Genomic DNA, 15,375 nt, shown 5'->3' with positions numbered 1-15,375 from the left:
ATGGCATTAGAGCTTCCTACCTGTGGCAGCTCATAGAAGTCATTAACATATTGGCCCAGGCATCCTTCAACCTCTGTAGCTGTGAACAAATGGCTTCCTGGTCCTCTATTCGGTTGTGCTTTAGGACCTGTTCTCCTTTTCCTACTGTCATGTTGAGTTTCACCTCACCTTCACCCTTCATTAGCAGGATATCCTAAAAGCAGAAGAAAACACTTTACAGCAACTAGCAAAACTTCTAATGAGAGTCAAGCTATGGCCAAAGAATATGGAATCTGAAGTATTGTATTTTGCTGAACAGAGGGTTATTCTCTGACCTGTACAAGACCTAGCCTTTTCTCCAGAGTCTCTTTGTTGCCCACTGTGCTGTTGAGTGAAGCCAGGTGCTCCTGGACTCCATTAAGCCAAGCCCAGGTAGTCTGCAGTGTCTCTTCAAAGGCCTGCTGCTCCTGTAAGGACAGCTGGCAGCTGCGCAGCCTCTCCCTCACACGCCGCAGCAAAGTCTGGTGCTGTGATTGTAGCTGAGCTGACACTCTTGTCTCACTACCATCCCCTCGCCCACCTTCATTTAATGCCTGGCCCTCCTGACATAATCGCTCAAAAGAATCCCTGCATGGAAGAAAGTAAAAATGTTTAAATAAGCTACAAAGAGCACATTAATGTTTCACTAAGAACCATCTGAGATATTTCTTGTCTTAATGGATACAGAAACAGGTTAAGCACCTTTCTTTTAGAACCTCCTGCTGATATTCCTCCACTTGCTCAAGCACAGCCTTTTCGGAACCTCGTTGCTTAGCTTCAAGCAGATCTGTCGTCATCCTTTTTTCCATGTGCTCCAACCACCACCTGAGCTTCTTAAGTCGGCCCTCAAAACTGTAAAGTATTTACAATGTGTACAAATGATTGGCTTACAAAGTGTTTTGCAGGACTGGTTTGTGTGGGTCTCTTACCCCTTCACGAGGGATGCACTGTCTTCCAGGATCTGTTGGTTTTGTCTGCACTGCTCCACAAAGCTGTCCCAATCTTGCTGGATGGAGGAAAGGTGTTGCTGGACCTGCCCAGCACTGGCCTTGGGAAGATGAAGCAGGAGCTTCTCCCCCTCCTCACAGACCTGGGTAAGGCGAACTTCACCCTCCTCCACACGATCCATGGCACCCTATCAGACAAACCACATCTTTTTTAGCTTTTAACTTCTGACATGTAGGATATTAGTTAATTTATTGACCTCCAACTATTCAAGTGTTCAATGTTTAGGCAATTTGATTTACTTTTAGTTTCTGCAGCTTGCGGTCAACAATTTGAGAGTCTCCAGATCGGTCAGAGCATTCTTTCACTATCTCTCTCTGTTCTGAAAGCCAACGGTGGAACTCCTGAACTAAGTCTAAGGAGGAAGAGAAAGAGAGAATTAAAAAAAAAATCTGTGTGGAAAATAGCAGAGAATAAAGTTTTTTTCTTTCTTGCTTAAGAACAAAGATCTTTAAACTCAGCGGCATCCTCAGGATGCACAGCATTGTGTCCCGGTAAAATGTTAAGGAATATACATGAATCTAGAGAAAGTAGGTTAATGGAAGAAGAAGACACTACAACATTCATATGCATTGTATTTGAATTGGAACTTCTCACCATTGAACTGCTGCTGAAGAGAGTTTTGCAGTGACACCAATGTCCGTGCAGAAAGTTGGTTCACAGACTCATAGGTCTTGATGAGGTCAGTGAGTGCTGAACCTAAACCAGCCAGCTCTTCCGAGGGATACTTTCTACACAGGGTGTTGAGGCTCTCCCTGGTGGAGTCAATGCTTCCCTGCTGATTCTGCAGGTCTTTCTGAAGATCCTTCAAAACAAACAGAATATACCAGTAGTTATTTGCTGCCTAACGACATCAGCTACAATTTTTACAGGATAAGAAGGATCGTTTCCAACTCTATACCTTCACTCTGCAGATCTCCTCAGGATCTGATCCAGTAGGGGAAGATACTAGGGAATCCTCCATACTTTTTAGCCATGCAGACATTTGTGATATGTAGTCTTCCAGCTGTTTCCTTTGGGAACTGAAGTCCATTAGGTTTCCCCTGGCCTGCTCATGTAGTTTCTGAACAGTGGAGATCTTCTTCCGCAGGTCACCCTCCAACACCTGACACGATTAAAACACAGCTTTTGGGTGACATTCAACATATTCAGAGGAAGACTACTTCTTCTGCAGGGACAGTTGGTCAGTAAATGTAAGGGTTCTATGGCATGTTAAATACAGATACTGTACGATTACAATAACAATTGTAGTACCTGTAATTTAGCAGGAGTTTCTTGACTTTGACTGCATTTCTTCAGTTCTGACACTCTGCATTGCAGGGTTTCAAGTTGCTGCTCTTTCTCACCCATCTCTGCCTGTGAATGTATCAACAGAGAAAAGCATGTGTAAAATTAATAAAATTAATTAATAAAATTAATTAGTCTGAAATTAACGTTGGTTAATTTAGCCTAAGCATGTGGGAAACCATGCTTATCAGGCAAAACACAAGGTTAAACAATAATTTCCCAACTTTACTTTTAAATAAATTAAATCATACCTGTAACACTGAGAGCCTTTCAGACACCTTCTGACTGTCATTAAGGTTGTGCAGGCTCTCATTTAGTTCAATCACACAGTTGCCTGTCCAACTCTCAATGTCCTCGCTGATTTTACACACATCACCCCACAGGGACAAACTCTTGTTTAGGTGGTCAATGTTGCCATCTATTTTCTCATTCACCTGAGGAGTCAAATAAATAAATCACAAATGTGATTTGCACAGTTTATTTCTGCAGTAAATTTGGCAATTTCTCATTATGAAAACAAAACCAACAATACATTTATTGTACCATAATTATTGTACTGTACTATAGCAAAGCTCTATTGCTGTCCACATGTGAATGACACGTCACATAAACACATCACGACTGAAGTCAGACTTACATCCAGCCACTGATCAACTAGTGACTCCATGTCCTTTTTCATCGTTTGGGAATCACAGTCAGGGATCTTCTTCAGTTCAAGCACCAGCTGTTTTCCTTTGCTGGAAAACTGATCCAAATCATGTTGCTTGCCAGTCATCTCTGCCTTCACTGCCTCATGCTACAAGTGGAATACAGGCATAACACATTTGTGTAATGAACTAAGAAATGTCAGACGATCTCCAAAATTTTAATTCTGAGGATACAAAAATTAACTTCCCCTGACCTTGGTTAGGGACCTCTTGGTTTCCTCGTGGTCCTTTAAAACAGAGCTTATCTCAATCAAAGGTTCTGTGCTGTCAATGATGCTGCTGAGGGAGGTTTTCAGGATTTGGTATTCTCTCATTACATCAACAAGGGCATTGCATTGCTCTTGTCTGTCAAAGAAAAAGAAGTGTAATGATTTTCGCTACTAATACGTGTCAGTCGTCAGTTTTGGCTTGAGCATGGAAAACCCTCTTTCATTCCCTTAGTACCTCTCTGTGATAAGCCTCTTTGTGTCATTCCATGTGGTCTCCAGCAGGCTAATTTCCCTCAGCACCTCCCCAGCCAACTCTGCATCTCTTTGTGCTAGCTGGTTGCCCTTGTCTCTTAGCCACTGCTCCTCATGCTGATGTGACTGTAGCTCATCCTCTAGCTGATTAAAGAACCGGAGTCTGAAAAACAGAGGGATAGTATGTTACTGGTGTGCACATTCTCAATGCTAATAATTCAACTTGACAATAATATATGATTTTGACCAAATGTATTTATTGGCCTTATTACACCCTAATGGTTTACCTTTGCTGTAGAGCATGGAGGGTGGGCTCTTTGAAGCTCTGATTGTCTGCTTTTTCTTCAATGTCCTCCACAGTTTTGAGCAGCTGCTCTTTTCGCTGTCTAAATGAGGTCCACAAAGCCCCCAGGGCTTCCGCTTCACTCTGCTTAGTGCCAAGTAAATTCCTTACTGTGTCCAGCTCAGCATTGAGTGAATCAGCCAGCATACGGCATGACTTACGAGACCCCTCGTCAGCACCAATGTGGAGATGGCATTTGCAGAGACTGCTGTCCAGACTGACAGCTAGAGTCTCAAGCTGGTTAATATCTGGAACAATAGTGGCCAGTTCCTGTTGCAGCTCCTCTACCCTTCCACGGTCCCAACTCCCAGCACTCTCCACAGTCTGTCTCAGACCTCGCAACACTCCTGAGGCCACACTGTGGGTCTGGAGAAAAGCCTCAAGCCTTCCTAAGCACTCTAACCGAAGCTCTGCTATTTCCTGGGCTTCTACATAAGGCTGGAGACAGCTGTCTGCTCTGCTGCGGAGAAGCTGTGCATCACCAGGCTCACAGAACTGACAGAGCTTCTCAGTCTGCTGCTCCAAGCTCTCTCTCACACTGGACTGCTTCTGTAATGCCACCTGGGTCTCCTGTGGAAGGCAAAGGATTGAATTTGAAGTGTTTCTCCCCTAAGCAAATTACTATTCACTGCTTACGGTAGAAAACTGTAGGTGATCCTGGAGAATAGCATTATTCTGCAGGCACAAAGGCATATATTTATATCGTACCTTAACTTGTGCAGCAGCAGACTGCAGGTTGCCAATGTTGATTTGAGAAGCTGAGAGCAGATTTGAGAGAATATTCTCACTCCACTGGGAGAATTTAAGGAGAGCTTCGTCAAACTGCTCCATCAGTGAGAGGTGGTTCTGAAGCTCTTTGATCCTGTGGGACAAAAATAGCAGTTTAGTGAATCAAATCAGTCAATGAAACATCTTAGTTATACTATCTAAAATTTAGGATAAGAAATTAGCATCAAATATTTTTTGCTACGTAAATATATCTCAGGTTAAACTGTTTTATCTGCAGGTTTCCAAAAATATTTTTTAAGTTAGACTATTTGCTGTACCTTTGAGGTAACACTTCGGTTTGCGCTTGCAGTCTCTGCTGAAGGGTCTCAAGCTCATCTTTCAGCTGCCTTACTCTTTCTTCAGATGCGGTGGGGTACAACGACATCCCAAGAGACACCAATTCAGCATGAGCAGGCTCAAGGGACTGGACTTCAGAGTGTAGGGCCTGCAACAATTCATTCATTCATTTAGTCACTATAAGAATAGATTAATTTGCCATTTATTTAAGCCTTGGTTTGTGTGTGTTTTCTTGACATATGTGAGTTTGTTTATTTGTGTGTGTGTGTTGTACCTGCAAATCTTGTAACTCTGTGCGAAGTTTGGTTTTATCAGCTGACAAACACTGACTCTCCTGTTTACATGCAGACTCACTTCTTTCAAAGGAGGAAAGAAAATTGGATCGCTGTTTCTCATACCTGAAACACATCAATAGCAACGCTACGTCTCAAAGGGTACAACATGGATTTCATTTTCAGTTTACACTTATGGTTGCACTTTACTCTAAGTGAGAAATGCAGGACCTTCAATGGCTCTTACGAGATGCATCTGATGATCCATGATAAACTAGTAGTGTCATTAAAATATTAATACTGCTTTAATGCCATGCAAAATGCTACCTAATTTAAATTAATGGTCTATTAAATAGCTCTTACTTTTGCCAAATAGAAAGCAGGTTCTCCAAAGTGCTCTGTTTGTCCTTTGCATCTAGTACTTTTTGGTCATAGCTGGTGTTTAGTTCAGTCACAGTCCTCTCTGCTTGCTCTTTGTCACTGAGTCTTCGGGCACCAGCTGACAGGGACAGCAAGGTTCCCTTCAGCCTTTCCAGACATTGACAGAAATCCTAGAGAGCAATATTAACAGACAGTGACCTACACAGCATTTATCGTGAGCTGGAAGACTGCTACAGAAAAGAATAGCTGGCTGGAATCACATTTGTAAAACTAGTAGTAAAAAAACAAAACAAATTTGCTTAAAAGTATATATAGTATACTTTTTTTTTTAAAGAAAAAGTAGACACAACTAGATACCATATGGCTTTGAAGAGCTTTGTAGGTTTCTGATGAAGAAGTGCAAGATTTGATGGGATGATCCAGTTTTTTGTGTAGCTCACTAAGAGATGCTTGTACCTACAGCAGCAGAACATCAAACATCAGAATTGTGAGTCCATATCTTCTCTAATCGCCATAAAGTTCCAGTTTCTGCATCAGTCAGCATATTTACCTCCTCCAGGTTCGTCATGAACTTCTGCTGGTGAGAGGAGCTTTCCTCCAGCTGTCCATCAAGCTGCTGAACACTCTCCTTCAGCTCCTCCCAGTACCTGCCGATTTGAGTCAGACGGGCCTTTATGCGAGCGGCCTCCCCTGAAGACACAAACTGTGCCAATGATTGGGAATCTACCTCAAGATGAGAAAGGACCTCAGCTCGCTCCTCAAGCTCTAAACCAACAGCCTAGGAGAAGAAATGTACAGCAAAAAATAATGAAGGGTGGAATTGTGTTGGGCATTGAAGAGATATGTTGTCAATTTAACAATGCTGGCATTAGAAAGCATTCCAGGTCTTCATGAAGTCCTTGGTTGGTGTTTGGTCATAACAGTTTCTGTGCTGACAATCTCAAGCTGTCTACCTCAAGCTGCCTCGGCTACTACACACTTTTGCCGATTAAACGAGTACTTCACAGATTTAGCAATGCATAACATCCATGGACTGATACCGGACATAAAAAAAAAAAGGGTAAGCAGAAAAGTATGCACATGCAATCCAACCACTGATTGTCACGTTAAGAGATTTTGGTGTGCTATGATAAAACACTGCAGTTTCATGGAAGACAAGAAAAAGGCTACAGAGTTCTGAGGCTGAAACCCATTTCTCATTTCATCATCAAGCTTGTCTTCTTAATCTGAACTTACAGAGACTCAAGTGACACCACTGAGGTATTTTATTAGATTTATCATGTTTAGTGTAATTCCCAAAAGACTCCAAAACTTTTTACAAGCAGCAGCAGTCTGTTGTAAACAGACTTGTGATGTGTACTTGACAGGTTATAAGCAAAATAAATGAAACCACAGACTTAGGAAGCACAGAGTACAGAAACTGCTCCTTAAGACAGCCTTATTGATTGTAACAGTAGTGTTCTTGGTTTTGTGGGTGATGCTTGACAAGTCAAGACATGAGAAGCTTTATAGCACACCATTCTTTACCTTTACTGTGTTGATCTGTTGTTCAAGAGGCAAAGTTGAAGATTTCAACACATCCAGCTGTTTTTCCTTTTCGGATATCCACAAGGAGAAAGAGTCAAACCCAGTTGCAAACCGATCCCACTGAGTTTTCATTTCTTCCAGAGTCTTGACACTGGAACACAAGAGTAAAAATCTTAAACTGCCTAATAATAGTTTTGTCAGTATTGCATTTTAGAAAAATATACTTAATCAACTTTTAAAAACACTTGTATTTCTATATAAAAACTGATTGTGCTGTATTGACATTTGTGACAAACGAATCATTGGGGACTGCGAAATCATTTTTTAACAGAGACAACTGGAATGAAGTCAGTGATCTCACTCTTTTTTGAGTCCAGCTTCCACTTTGTCCACCTGCTCGGTGAGGGAATGAGCTTGTTGTAAAAGCAGAGTCTTGTTCTTTGGACCAAGCTGGATTTCTGTTGCTCTCTTCAGGAAACTGTTCATATGGGAGGCCTCTGCTTCACACTGTTTCAGCAACACCTGTTTACAAAATAAAAATATTGGTGCCACTGTCTATGTAGTTTATGTACTGTATTACTGATTAAACATCAAAAATGTTAAGAGTAAACACCAAAATGTGTGTGGAGGTAAACAACAGGCCAAAATTCTTACTCTGGCCTGGTCGAGTTCAACAGCCAGGCTCTCTGGACTGCTAAAGTTCAGGTCTCTCTCCATTGTTGAGCGTGCCTTGTTGACAAACTCCCGCACTGCTTCCTGCTGGCTGTCAAACTCCTGCCAGGCTGCCAGTGTGACCTGGAGGTAAGAATGGCCCCAAATTATCAGTTAATCCAAAAAGGGTAGAAACCATTTCAGGCTGTGCTCTGTCAGCCAAAAGCAGTACAGTACTGGTTTTGCCAACATAGACATTGTTGATAATGGATATTCCTACTCCCGCTAGTTCTCGAATGCAGAACTAAAATTAAATGATCAGTTAAATGCAATAATTCCACATGAGAATGACTTTGCCACTACACCAGTACAACCACAATATTATGTACGTACAGCATATAACACTTCCTTGTAGGGGCGACTGCGGTGCAGGAGGTAGAGCGGTCATCCACCAAACCAATTGCTCCTGGTGAGCATTGGCCAGCTGCAGAGCAGCTCCCCCATCAGTGTGTGAGTGTGTGTGATTGTGAGTGCAATTGGGTGACTGAGAAGCAGCGTAAAGCTCTTTGAGTACCAATAGGTAGAAAAGCACAATATAATTGCAGACCATTTAACATTTGCCACGTCTGGCATGATCAGCATTGGCAATTACTCCGGATTTTGTCCGGTTTTTAATGCTCTGCCAATACCTCAACCCACCAGAAAGCAGGTCATGGAGTCAGGACCATGAGTATCATTGCTGCGCATCACACTGATGGTATTTTACCCTGAAACTATAGCGTTTCCGTCCTAGCACAAAAAAACCCAACAGTTTCCATTTCAAGACTCATACAGCTACTATCCTGTCTACAATCTATAAAAGCACCATCAAGTGTGCGATAGTGCTTTCTGATCTTCTAAAGAAACTGTAATGCATCAGGAAGCAAGGCAATCCAGAAAACTTCTGTTCAAAACAATTTTCATAGAGGCTACTTCTGCATACACTACTGCATTAAGAAGAATCTGTCTCCTCCTTTCCCCAGGACCTACCTCTTTCCTGTCTACAAAATGGGAGGTTTCCTCAGATTATAAGATCATAACAGCGGTATTGCCTTACTGTGTTAGCCAGATTTTGATTTTACAACAAACATGACTGCAACAAATACAAACAATGTTGCAGGTCTTTTTTCCCCCCAGAAGAACAGTTTTAATTTAATCTACATACGAACCCACCTCAAGGCTTTGCTCCTGTGAATCCATATTCTGTTCCATTTTGCTAAGTGTGATCTCTAAAGTCTGCAGGTCCTGCTGAAGACTCTCTCCCAGGCCTTCTTCAGCCTGGAGCTGTTGGCCTCTGGTGATCAGCTGCTGCACATCCTTTCTTTTCATCTTCAAGCGTTTCAACAGTTGCTGTAGGAAATGGAACAATTTAAAATCAACGCGTAAACTCTGCCTTTTAAACAAGCAAAAGGTTTGATTCGATTATTTTTTGTGAATGACCTGCAGTACCTGGTGAACAAGAAAAAGTTGTTGTGCTTCTCTAACAGTTGGACAGTCCAGTATTTTGGTGACCTCAGCCTGAGCCTCCTTCTGCCCTTGAATAAGATCATCTAAAGTGATTTGTACATCCTCCCTGAACTGGACACAGTCCCCTACAGCTAGCACCATCTTCTCAGCCTGAAGGGAACAGAGTAAAATACTGTATGATAACAAATGTCCAGTTTAGTATAGATGAAGGTGCTATGATGATGTACATAATGTGCACTGGGTGTTACATTTGACAGATAGAGAAGATAGATTAGAGCATTATTTTTGTTATTGTATGCATTTTAAATAAAAATCTATGTTTATAGATTGAATGTAATGTCTGGGTTGTTTCTGGCACCTAAATAAAACAAGATGATGCTTCACCTACCTCTAAGAGTGAAGCAAGAAGCCCCTTAAAATCCGTTGAGAGCTTGCTCAGTGCACTTCCCTGCCTCTGGGCATCGCTGTCAGCACAGATCTCAATCAGTACAGCCATACGGGCTTTCAGCCAGCTAAGATTCGCCTCTTGTAGCTCTGCATCATTCCTCAGCTCCTGCAAACAATAAGAGATTGTGATACAGCCCATGTGGTTAAAAGACTCATCTCTCTAGCAGGGAAACTTACAAGACAGTAGCACACCACAGGTGGCACAGGATGCAGGGAGGGGTCTGTCAGTGCATAGTTGGGACTAACTCACCGTAATAGTAGTCTTCACCTGGCCATATTTTCTGGGGTCGTTGGCTCGAGTTCTCAGTAGCCTCAGTTGGCTTTCTTTAGATATCAGCCAGCAGGAGAGTTCAGCATACCTGTTTCACACCACAGAGGGAAATACCACTTCAAACTCAATAGGATTTTGGAAATAATCTCAGGACAATCTAGAGTGGAATAAAAAGAACAAATCTTTACAGTAATGATAAATACTTTTTGGTATTTGGTGTATTAAATTTAAAAACATTTGCATATTAACATTTATCTGTTTGGCCCTCTAACTTTACCTTGATTACTTTGGGTATGTGATGCAGTGATGAACACATGGCGCTACATGCAAACAGATAACACAACCTATTGTTGCAGTGACAGTACTGTGTTTTTTCTACTACGGCCCTTTAATACCTTGGATAGTTGCCATGCACTGACACAGAAGCAACATAGCCACTATAGGCTCAACATTTCAGTCTAATAACTCTTTAAATCAGAGTAAAGGAAAAATGTGACTTCATGTGTGTTTTATAGCTCGTAAGATTTACAAATACACCTATTTAGTCTAACCAATCCCGAGGCCGAACTTAAGTTCTACGTTTTTTTTAAGCAATCTCAAACGCTAAGGTAACGTTGGTACATTTGGTTCAATTCAGGTATTCACCCTCTAACGTAGGCTGATAATACAAATAGTTAAACAAGGGTAAAGCATGTCCTGAGTATTTAAACCTGATCAATAATTAAAAAATAAACAAGCCTTCAAGGTAGATGACATTACGCTAACAGGAAGCAGAGTGAAAAAGTCTGAACAATCACAGTAAAAACCAGCAACAAACTTCAGAGTAGACACAGAATTGTCATATGACTCCCACACTCCTTCAGCTCCTGTCCTTGGCATTGGCATTCATATGAGTCTCCAGTGTAGTTTAAAATAAAATAAAAAGGATAATACTATCACACAAGATTACTGTACCTTGCATCATACTCCTTCCATTTGTCTTGGTGCTGCATTAGCTTCTGATGGGTATTCTCCATTTCTTCTTGGACTTCAGAGAAGTCCTTTCTCGCTGTTTCCAGCATCTCGTGAGCAGCATCACCCTCAGGGAGTTTTTGACAAAGTTCCTCCATCCGCTGCAGTCTCTTCTCACAGATGGACTGGGGGCCCTTTTCCCTGAAGAAGGCCTTAAGTAAAATACAATTATTTAAGTGTTTTACAAGCGCTTTACAGTAAGACAACGAAAAAATGCTAATTAACGATGCTGAAACACCGTTTGTTCTTTTGGTCTCAAACTGCTGCACACTGGGGAATATGCATGGAATTATGTCCCTCTAAGTCGATCAGTACATGAAATGCAGGCAACTGGCCGGCTGTGCTCACCCTGTGCTCTTTGATGAGCCTCTCGCTCCCCATACTAGCCAGGTGACGGTTTTCCCTCATCACCTCTGCCTGGCATTCCTGCAGCGACGACATCAGCTTGCTTCTCTCCACCTCCACTTTAAGGTGCAAGAGGTGAAAGGGGGCATCTGTCTGGATATCCTGAGAAGTAAGAAAAACCACAACTATAGAGTTAAGGAAGGTTTTGTATAATTATTTTGGATTATTTGGATAATTATATATAAAACAAGCAGACTGACATTGTTAAGATCTCTTTTTTAACAGAGACTGTTAAAATATGAAAGTTGTGAATTGTTGACCAAGGTGAAATTATATGATTTAACAATACTAATTTAAAATACTACAGTATTTCACTCTCAATCCTCATGGCACCAACCTTCCAGTGTTTGTGCAGCTTCCTAACTGTTTCCTGCAATGACTGCTGCTCCTGCTCTGGCAAAATGTCTGTCAGCTCATCACAAGCCTTGAGAAATGCATTCAACACCCGCTGGTCCAGCTGCCCAAAGAACTCCTGCAAAAAAAAAAACATCACATTGTCATCATGTCATCCTACTAATCTACATAACAACCCTTTAAATCAAACATGGCTTCACAGCCTGAGAAAAAAAGCAAGACAAAAAAAACCAAAAAACACCCAACTCTGCACAAGACCCATTTTCTTACTGTATGCTTTTTGAGCAGCTCATCTGGGTTGCCTCTTTCTGTCAGACAGTTCTGGGCCATTTTAAGAACCTTCTCCAGCTCCACCCGTGACTCATCAAACCTCTTCATGAGGCTGCTGTTTGCCTCAACTTGTTTCCGCCACTCTGTAGACTCCTTAATCATTGTCTAAACTCACACACACGATTTTGTTAAAACACTAAAACTGTTTTTTGTCCTTATTAAACTGAAATAAATGTTGATTTTTACCTGTGAGGATGCCTGCAGGTCTGCTACTCTTTTCTGCAAAAGACTCATGTCCATGTGCTGGAGGGTTTTACTGCCGTTCATTATTTTCTGGATTGTCTGGTGGTTTTTCTCTATCACTGTCAGACACTTCTTGCAACTATGTGTGTAGGTTGCCAACTCCTGCAGGATTCAAGAACGAGTAGGGTGTTAGCTATTTGGTTCATATCTTGAGGTTATGCTATAGGATATTCATTTCTTGAACTATGTTTGGTCATTTTGTTAAAATTGGTGCCATCATTGTTGCCATTCTGAAATTCTAATATCAGTCATTTACCTGGCATTTCTGTTTAAAGTCTACTGGTCCCTCAGATTCTGTGTTGCTGGAGATGTGACTGGCCTTCTCCAGTGCTTGGTAGAAGCCTGTAATGTTCTTCTCCATTTCTTCGAGTGGAGGTAACAAAGACTGGGACTCCCTCAGGAGAGGCAAACATCTCTCCCTTACCTGAATAGAGGACAGGATGCTGATTAATGTGAGTGTAAAGTAGTAGTTTGATCTTAAATCAATCACATCATATATTTTTCAGAGGCGTTAATGTCATTAAAAATAAAAAGTTTCTAAAAAGCAAATTCAAATTTAATCCAGTGCCAAAAAATACTTGCTTAAGGTTTGGTGTACTTTAGGAGACTCGTGTTATTTCTTTTTGTCATTTTGTAGTTAGTTTTTGCGTTAATAACACCCGGATTGAGTAAACATAGATTCCATACTTGTTAATTTTTTTTAATAAATAGAATTAGGTTCTGTATTAGATCAGGTTGATAAATAATATTAAATACAGGCACAAACTGTCAGTTCCATCATGAGGAAATTAGTATTACAATCAGCTATTAAAAACACACACCACTTCAAATGCATCTGAAAAGACAAAAAAGACAAATCCAACAACTAGATGACATGCTGTAAAATGATAAGGACACACGTTGCTCAGCTGCTCTTTGACTGAGGCCATCACGGCCATCATCTGAGAAACTTCTTCTTGTGGAGTGTCTTTGGTCAACAGCTGAGCTGTCCGGCTTGCTGCCTTACAGGCTGCTTCCATAGCCGGGACTTTGTGCCTGATTTCCTACAAGACGTACAGTAGGAATAAATTGTTTGATTACTTTTCACTACATAGACGAAATATGAAAGAACACTGTGTAAGCTGAGAAACAGGATTAACATATTATGAACTGTTTACCTCAACATCTTGAACAAAGGCTCTGACGTTCAGGAAAGATACTTGGACAGGAGCAGTCATCTTCTCATTGGTTGCATCCATAAACATCTTTAAGGTATTAATACCATCTTGGTAGTCTTGCCTCAACTTATCCACCTCGTCCGCTCGAGCGTACTGCCGGTGAAACAAAGGAGGATGCGATGAATGAACTTTCCTATTATTTAAAAACCTGAGCTGCTGTCAAATCAACATGCATTTTGTCATTGATAAGCAGATTGCACTTACATGTTTGACTTTGACGAACAGTTCCCTCCATCTCCCGTTCAGCAGGAGAAGCTGCTGCTTCAAATCTCGTGAGACTGTTTCATCACATGTTTCAATGAGAAAGTTTCCAGCATCATTCATGTCCATATGCTGCTGGATCCAATGAGAGAGGTTTCTGAAAAAATCCTAGAAAAAGAGAGGACAACAAAGACCATGGCTGTTAAAATTAATCATCCAACTGGTGAGATTTACATGTATTTTGTGGCCATGGTAGAAAAAAATTAAGAAGCTGAAATAAAAACTGTACACTGTTTATCATCACTGGTATTAGTCAGCGTACTTACACGTTTGGTACCCTCTGACTGGTTGAGCATCTGCTCCGCATCTTCAAGCCAGGCCTGCAGAGCTGCAACTGTGCTACTATATTTCTCCCAGTTGGAGATCACCTCCTCCAGCATGCTGCGAACACTCCGCACCTCCAAGGCCATATTCTTCCACTGAGCTGTGGTATCACTCAGGAATTTACTTACCCCTTCGGCTTCATCAACTGAAAATTAAACATGAGCTCAGTTTACTTTAGGCCCATAAACCAATAGCATTTCCTTATTTATGCTGATAATTTACCCATTGAACTGATCCTACAGGGAGTTAGGTGAGAAAGTTCATGCTAAAATTAGCATTCACAACTAATACAATGGTTGTAACATTGTCATGCATAATGCAGCATAATGATTTTTCTGTTCTGCAGGTTAAATGGAGGTTAAAAAGAAAATGCAGCCCCACAGGTTATTAAACAAACAGCAAAGCTGACAGGCAAAGTTAAAGGTTCAAAGGTTGTCAGACAGTTTTTGGTCTTACCTCTGTTACAGGTCTTAGACCCTGTAACGTGAAATCAATAATAAGACCTTTCACTTCGATCCCAAATTAATGTGTGTATATGTATAATATATATGTTTAATATATCTAAAATAGACAATACAACAGAAAAGATTCTTACTTGAACTGTCAGACTTGACGTAAACCTCTGCAGCTTGCTTGAGGCCTGTGAAGATGATCTCATATTGCTCAAAGAACCTGTGGCCTTCAATGAATGTCTGGAAGGCAAAAGCATAAATAAAGATTTAATTGCATGATAAACACAGTACTTTAGCATTAATGATGCTGCTAATGTGCCAATGAGCTGAACTTACAACGTAACTCTGCAGCAGAAGTTCGACCGATTCTCTTCTGCCATATTTAATGATCCAGGACTTGAGCTTTGATTCAGCCAACATAAGAAATGCCATCAGTCGATACTTCATTTCCCAGAATTCCAGTTTAATAAAGTGAGCGTGTGTTGATGTAGACACAAAGTTGAACCTGCAAATTTAACAAAAAGTTAGTAATTATCCAAATTTATCTTTCCAAGGCCTAAAAGACTATAGACAGGAAACCTTTTGCTGTATAGAAAGAGAAAATCATGTTATTGTTTAATTATTAATTAATTATTAATAATTAACAGATTTCAGATAAAAGAATACATAAACTTACTTCATAAGTAGCAATATTAAGGATTAATGAAGGTCTTACCGTTCAGCCATGTCTTGGAGCTGTTCAGGTGGGACAGGTACCCCATTCACTGATCTATCCCTGTGGATCTGCTGGAAGGTCTGCCTGTGTGATTCCAAGTTTTTTAATACCTCCTGGAAAGT

The 15,375-nt window shown here is 41.0% G+C and overlaps 1 protein-coding gene across 23 annotated transcripts in view; it reads right to left on the bottom strand.

The window, feature by feature from the left end:
* The window catches only part of syne1b (spectrin repeat containing, nuclear envelope 1b), a 76,357-nt gene that overhangs the window by 43,678 nt on the left and 17,304 nt on the right, over positions 1–15,375 (bottom strand). For 16 of the 23 annotated variants that reach the window (XM_067480815.1, XM_067480816.1, XM_067480814.1 and 13 more), the window contains 40 exons: positions 15,254–15,366; positions 14,875–15,043; positions 14,682–14,778; positions 14,543–14,563; positions 14,029–14,231; positions 13,706–13,870; positions 13,442–13,594; positions 13,184–13,327; positions 12,541–12,708; positions 12,228–12,386; positions 11,982–12,146; positions 11,695–11,829; positions 11,301–11,459; positions 10,896–11,104; positions 9,921–10,029; positions 9,612–9,776; positions 9,206–9,373; positions 8,930–9,106; positions 7,721–7,861; positions 7,428–7,588; positions 7,067–7,217; positions 6,090–6,317; positions 5,897–5,995; positions 5,522–5,709; positions 5,161–5,284; positions 4,868–5,034; positions 4,530–4,683; positions 3,766–4,391; positions 3,462–3,641; positions 3,212–3,362; positions 2,948–3,106; positions 2,562–2,744; positions 2,278–2,379; positions 1,925–2,128; positions 1,621–1,828; positions 1,266–1,378; positions 948–1,153; positions 721–870; positions 315–606; positions 21–193 (listed from right to left, as the gene is read on the bottom strand). In XM_067480815.1, coding sequence (XP_067336916.1) covers positions 21–193; positions 315–606; positions 721–870; positions 948–1,153; positions 1,266–1,378; positions 1,621–1,828; positions 1,925–2,128; positions 2,278–2,379; positions 2,562–2,744; positions 2,948–3,106; positions 3,212–3,362; positions 3,462–3,641; positions 3,766–4,391; positions 4,530–4,683; positions 4,868–5,034; positions 5,161–5,284; positions 5,522–5,709; positions 5,897–5,995; positions 6,090–6,317; positions 7,067–7,217; positions 7,428–7,588; positions 7,721–7,861; positions 8,930–9,106; positions 9,206–9,373; positions 9,612–9,776; positions 9,921–10,029; positions 10,896–11,104; positions 11,301–11,459; positions 11,695–11,829; positions 11,982–12,146; positions 12,228–12,386; positions 12,541–12,708; positions 13,184–13,327; positions 13,442–13,594; positions 13,706–13,870; positions 14,029–14,231; positions 14,543–14,563; positions 14,682–14,778; positions 14,875–15,043; positions 15,254–15,366 — 6,839 coding nt within the window. The remainder of the gene's footprint in view (positions 1–20; positions 194–314; positions 607–720; positions 871–947; positions 1,154–1,265; positions 1,379–1,620; positions 1,829–1,924; positions 2,129–2,277; positions 2,380–2,561; positions 2,745–2,947; positions 3,107–3,211; positions 3,363–3,461; positions 3,642–3,765; positions 4,392–4,529; positions 4,684–4,867; positions 5,035–5,160; positions 5,285–5,521; positions 5,710–5,896; positions 5,996–6,089; positions 6,318–7,066; positions 7,218–7,427; positions 7,589–7,720; positions 7,862–8,929; positions 9,107–9,205; positions 9,374–9,611; positions 9,777–9,920; positions 10,030–10,895; positions 11,105–11,300; positions 11,460–11,694; positions 11,830–11,981; positions 12,147–12,227; positions 12,387–12,540; positions 12,709–13,183; positions 13,328–13,441; positions 13,595–13,705; positions 13,871–14,028; positions 14,232–14,542; positions 14,564–14,681; positions 14,779–14,874; positions 15,044–15,253; positions 15,367–15,375) is intronic. The other 7 variants (XM_067480835.1, XM_067480823.1, XM_067480834.1 and 4 more) reach the window with 1 other exon arrangement.

The sequence above is a fragment of the Channa argus genome, chromosome 16 (assembly GCF_033026475.1).
Source record: "Channa argus isolate prfri chromosome 16, Channa argus male v1.0, whole genome shotgun sequence".
NCBI classification, from domain to species: Eukaryota; Metazoa; Chordata; class Actinopteri; order Anabantiformes; family Channidae; genus Channa; species Channa argus.
The sequence above is the reverse complement of the archived record's forward strand: the minus strand, read 5'-3'. Positions and strand labels throughout refer to the sequence as shown.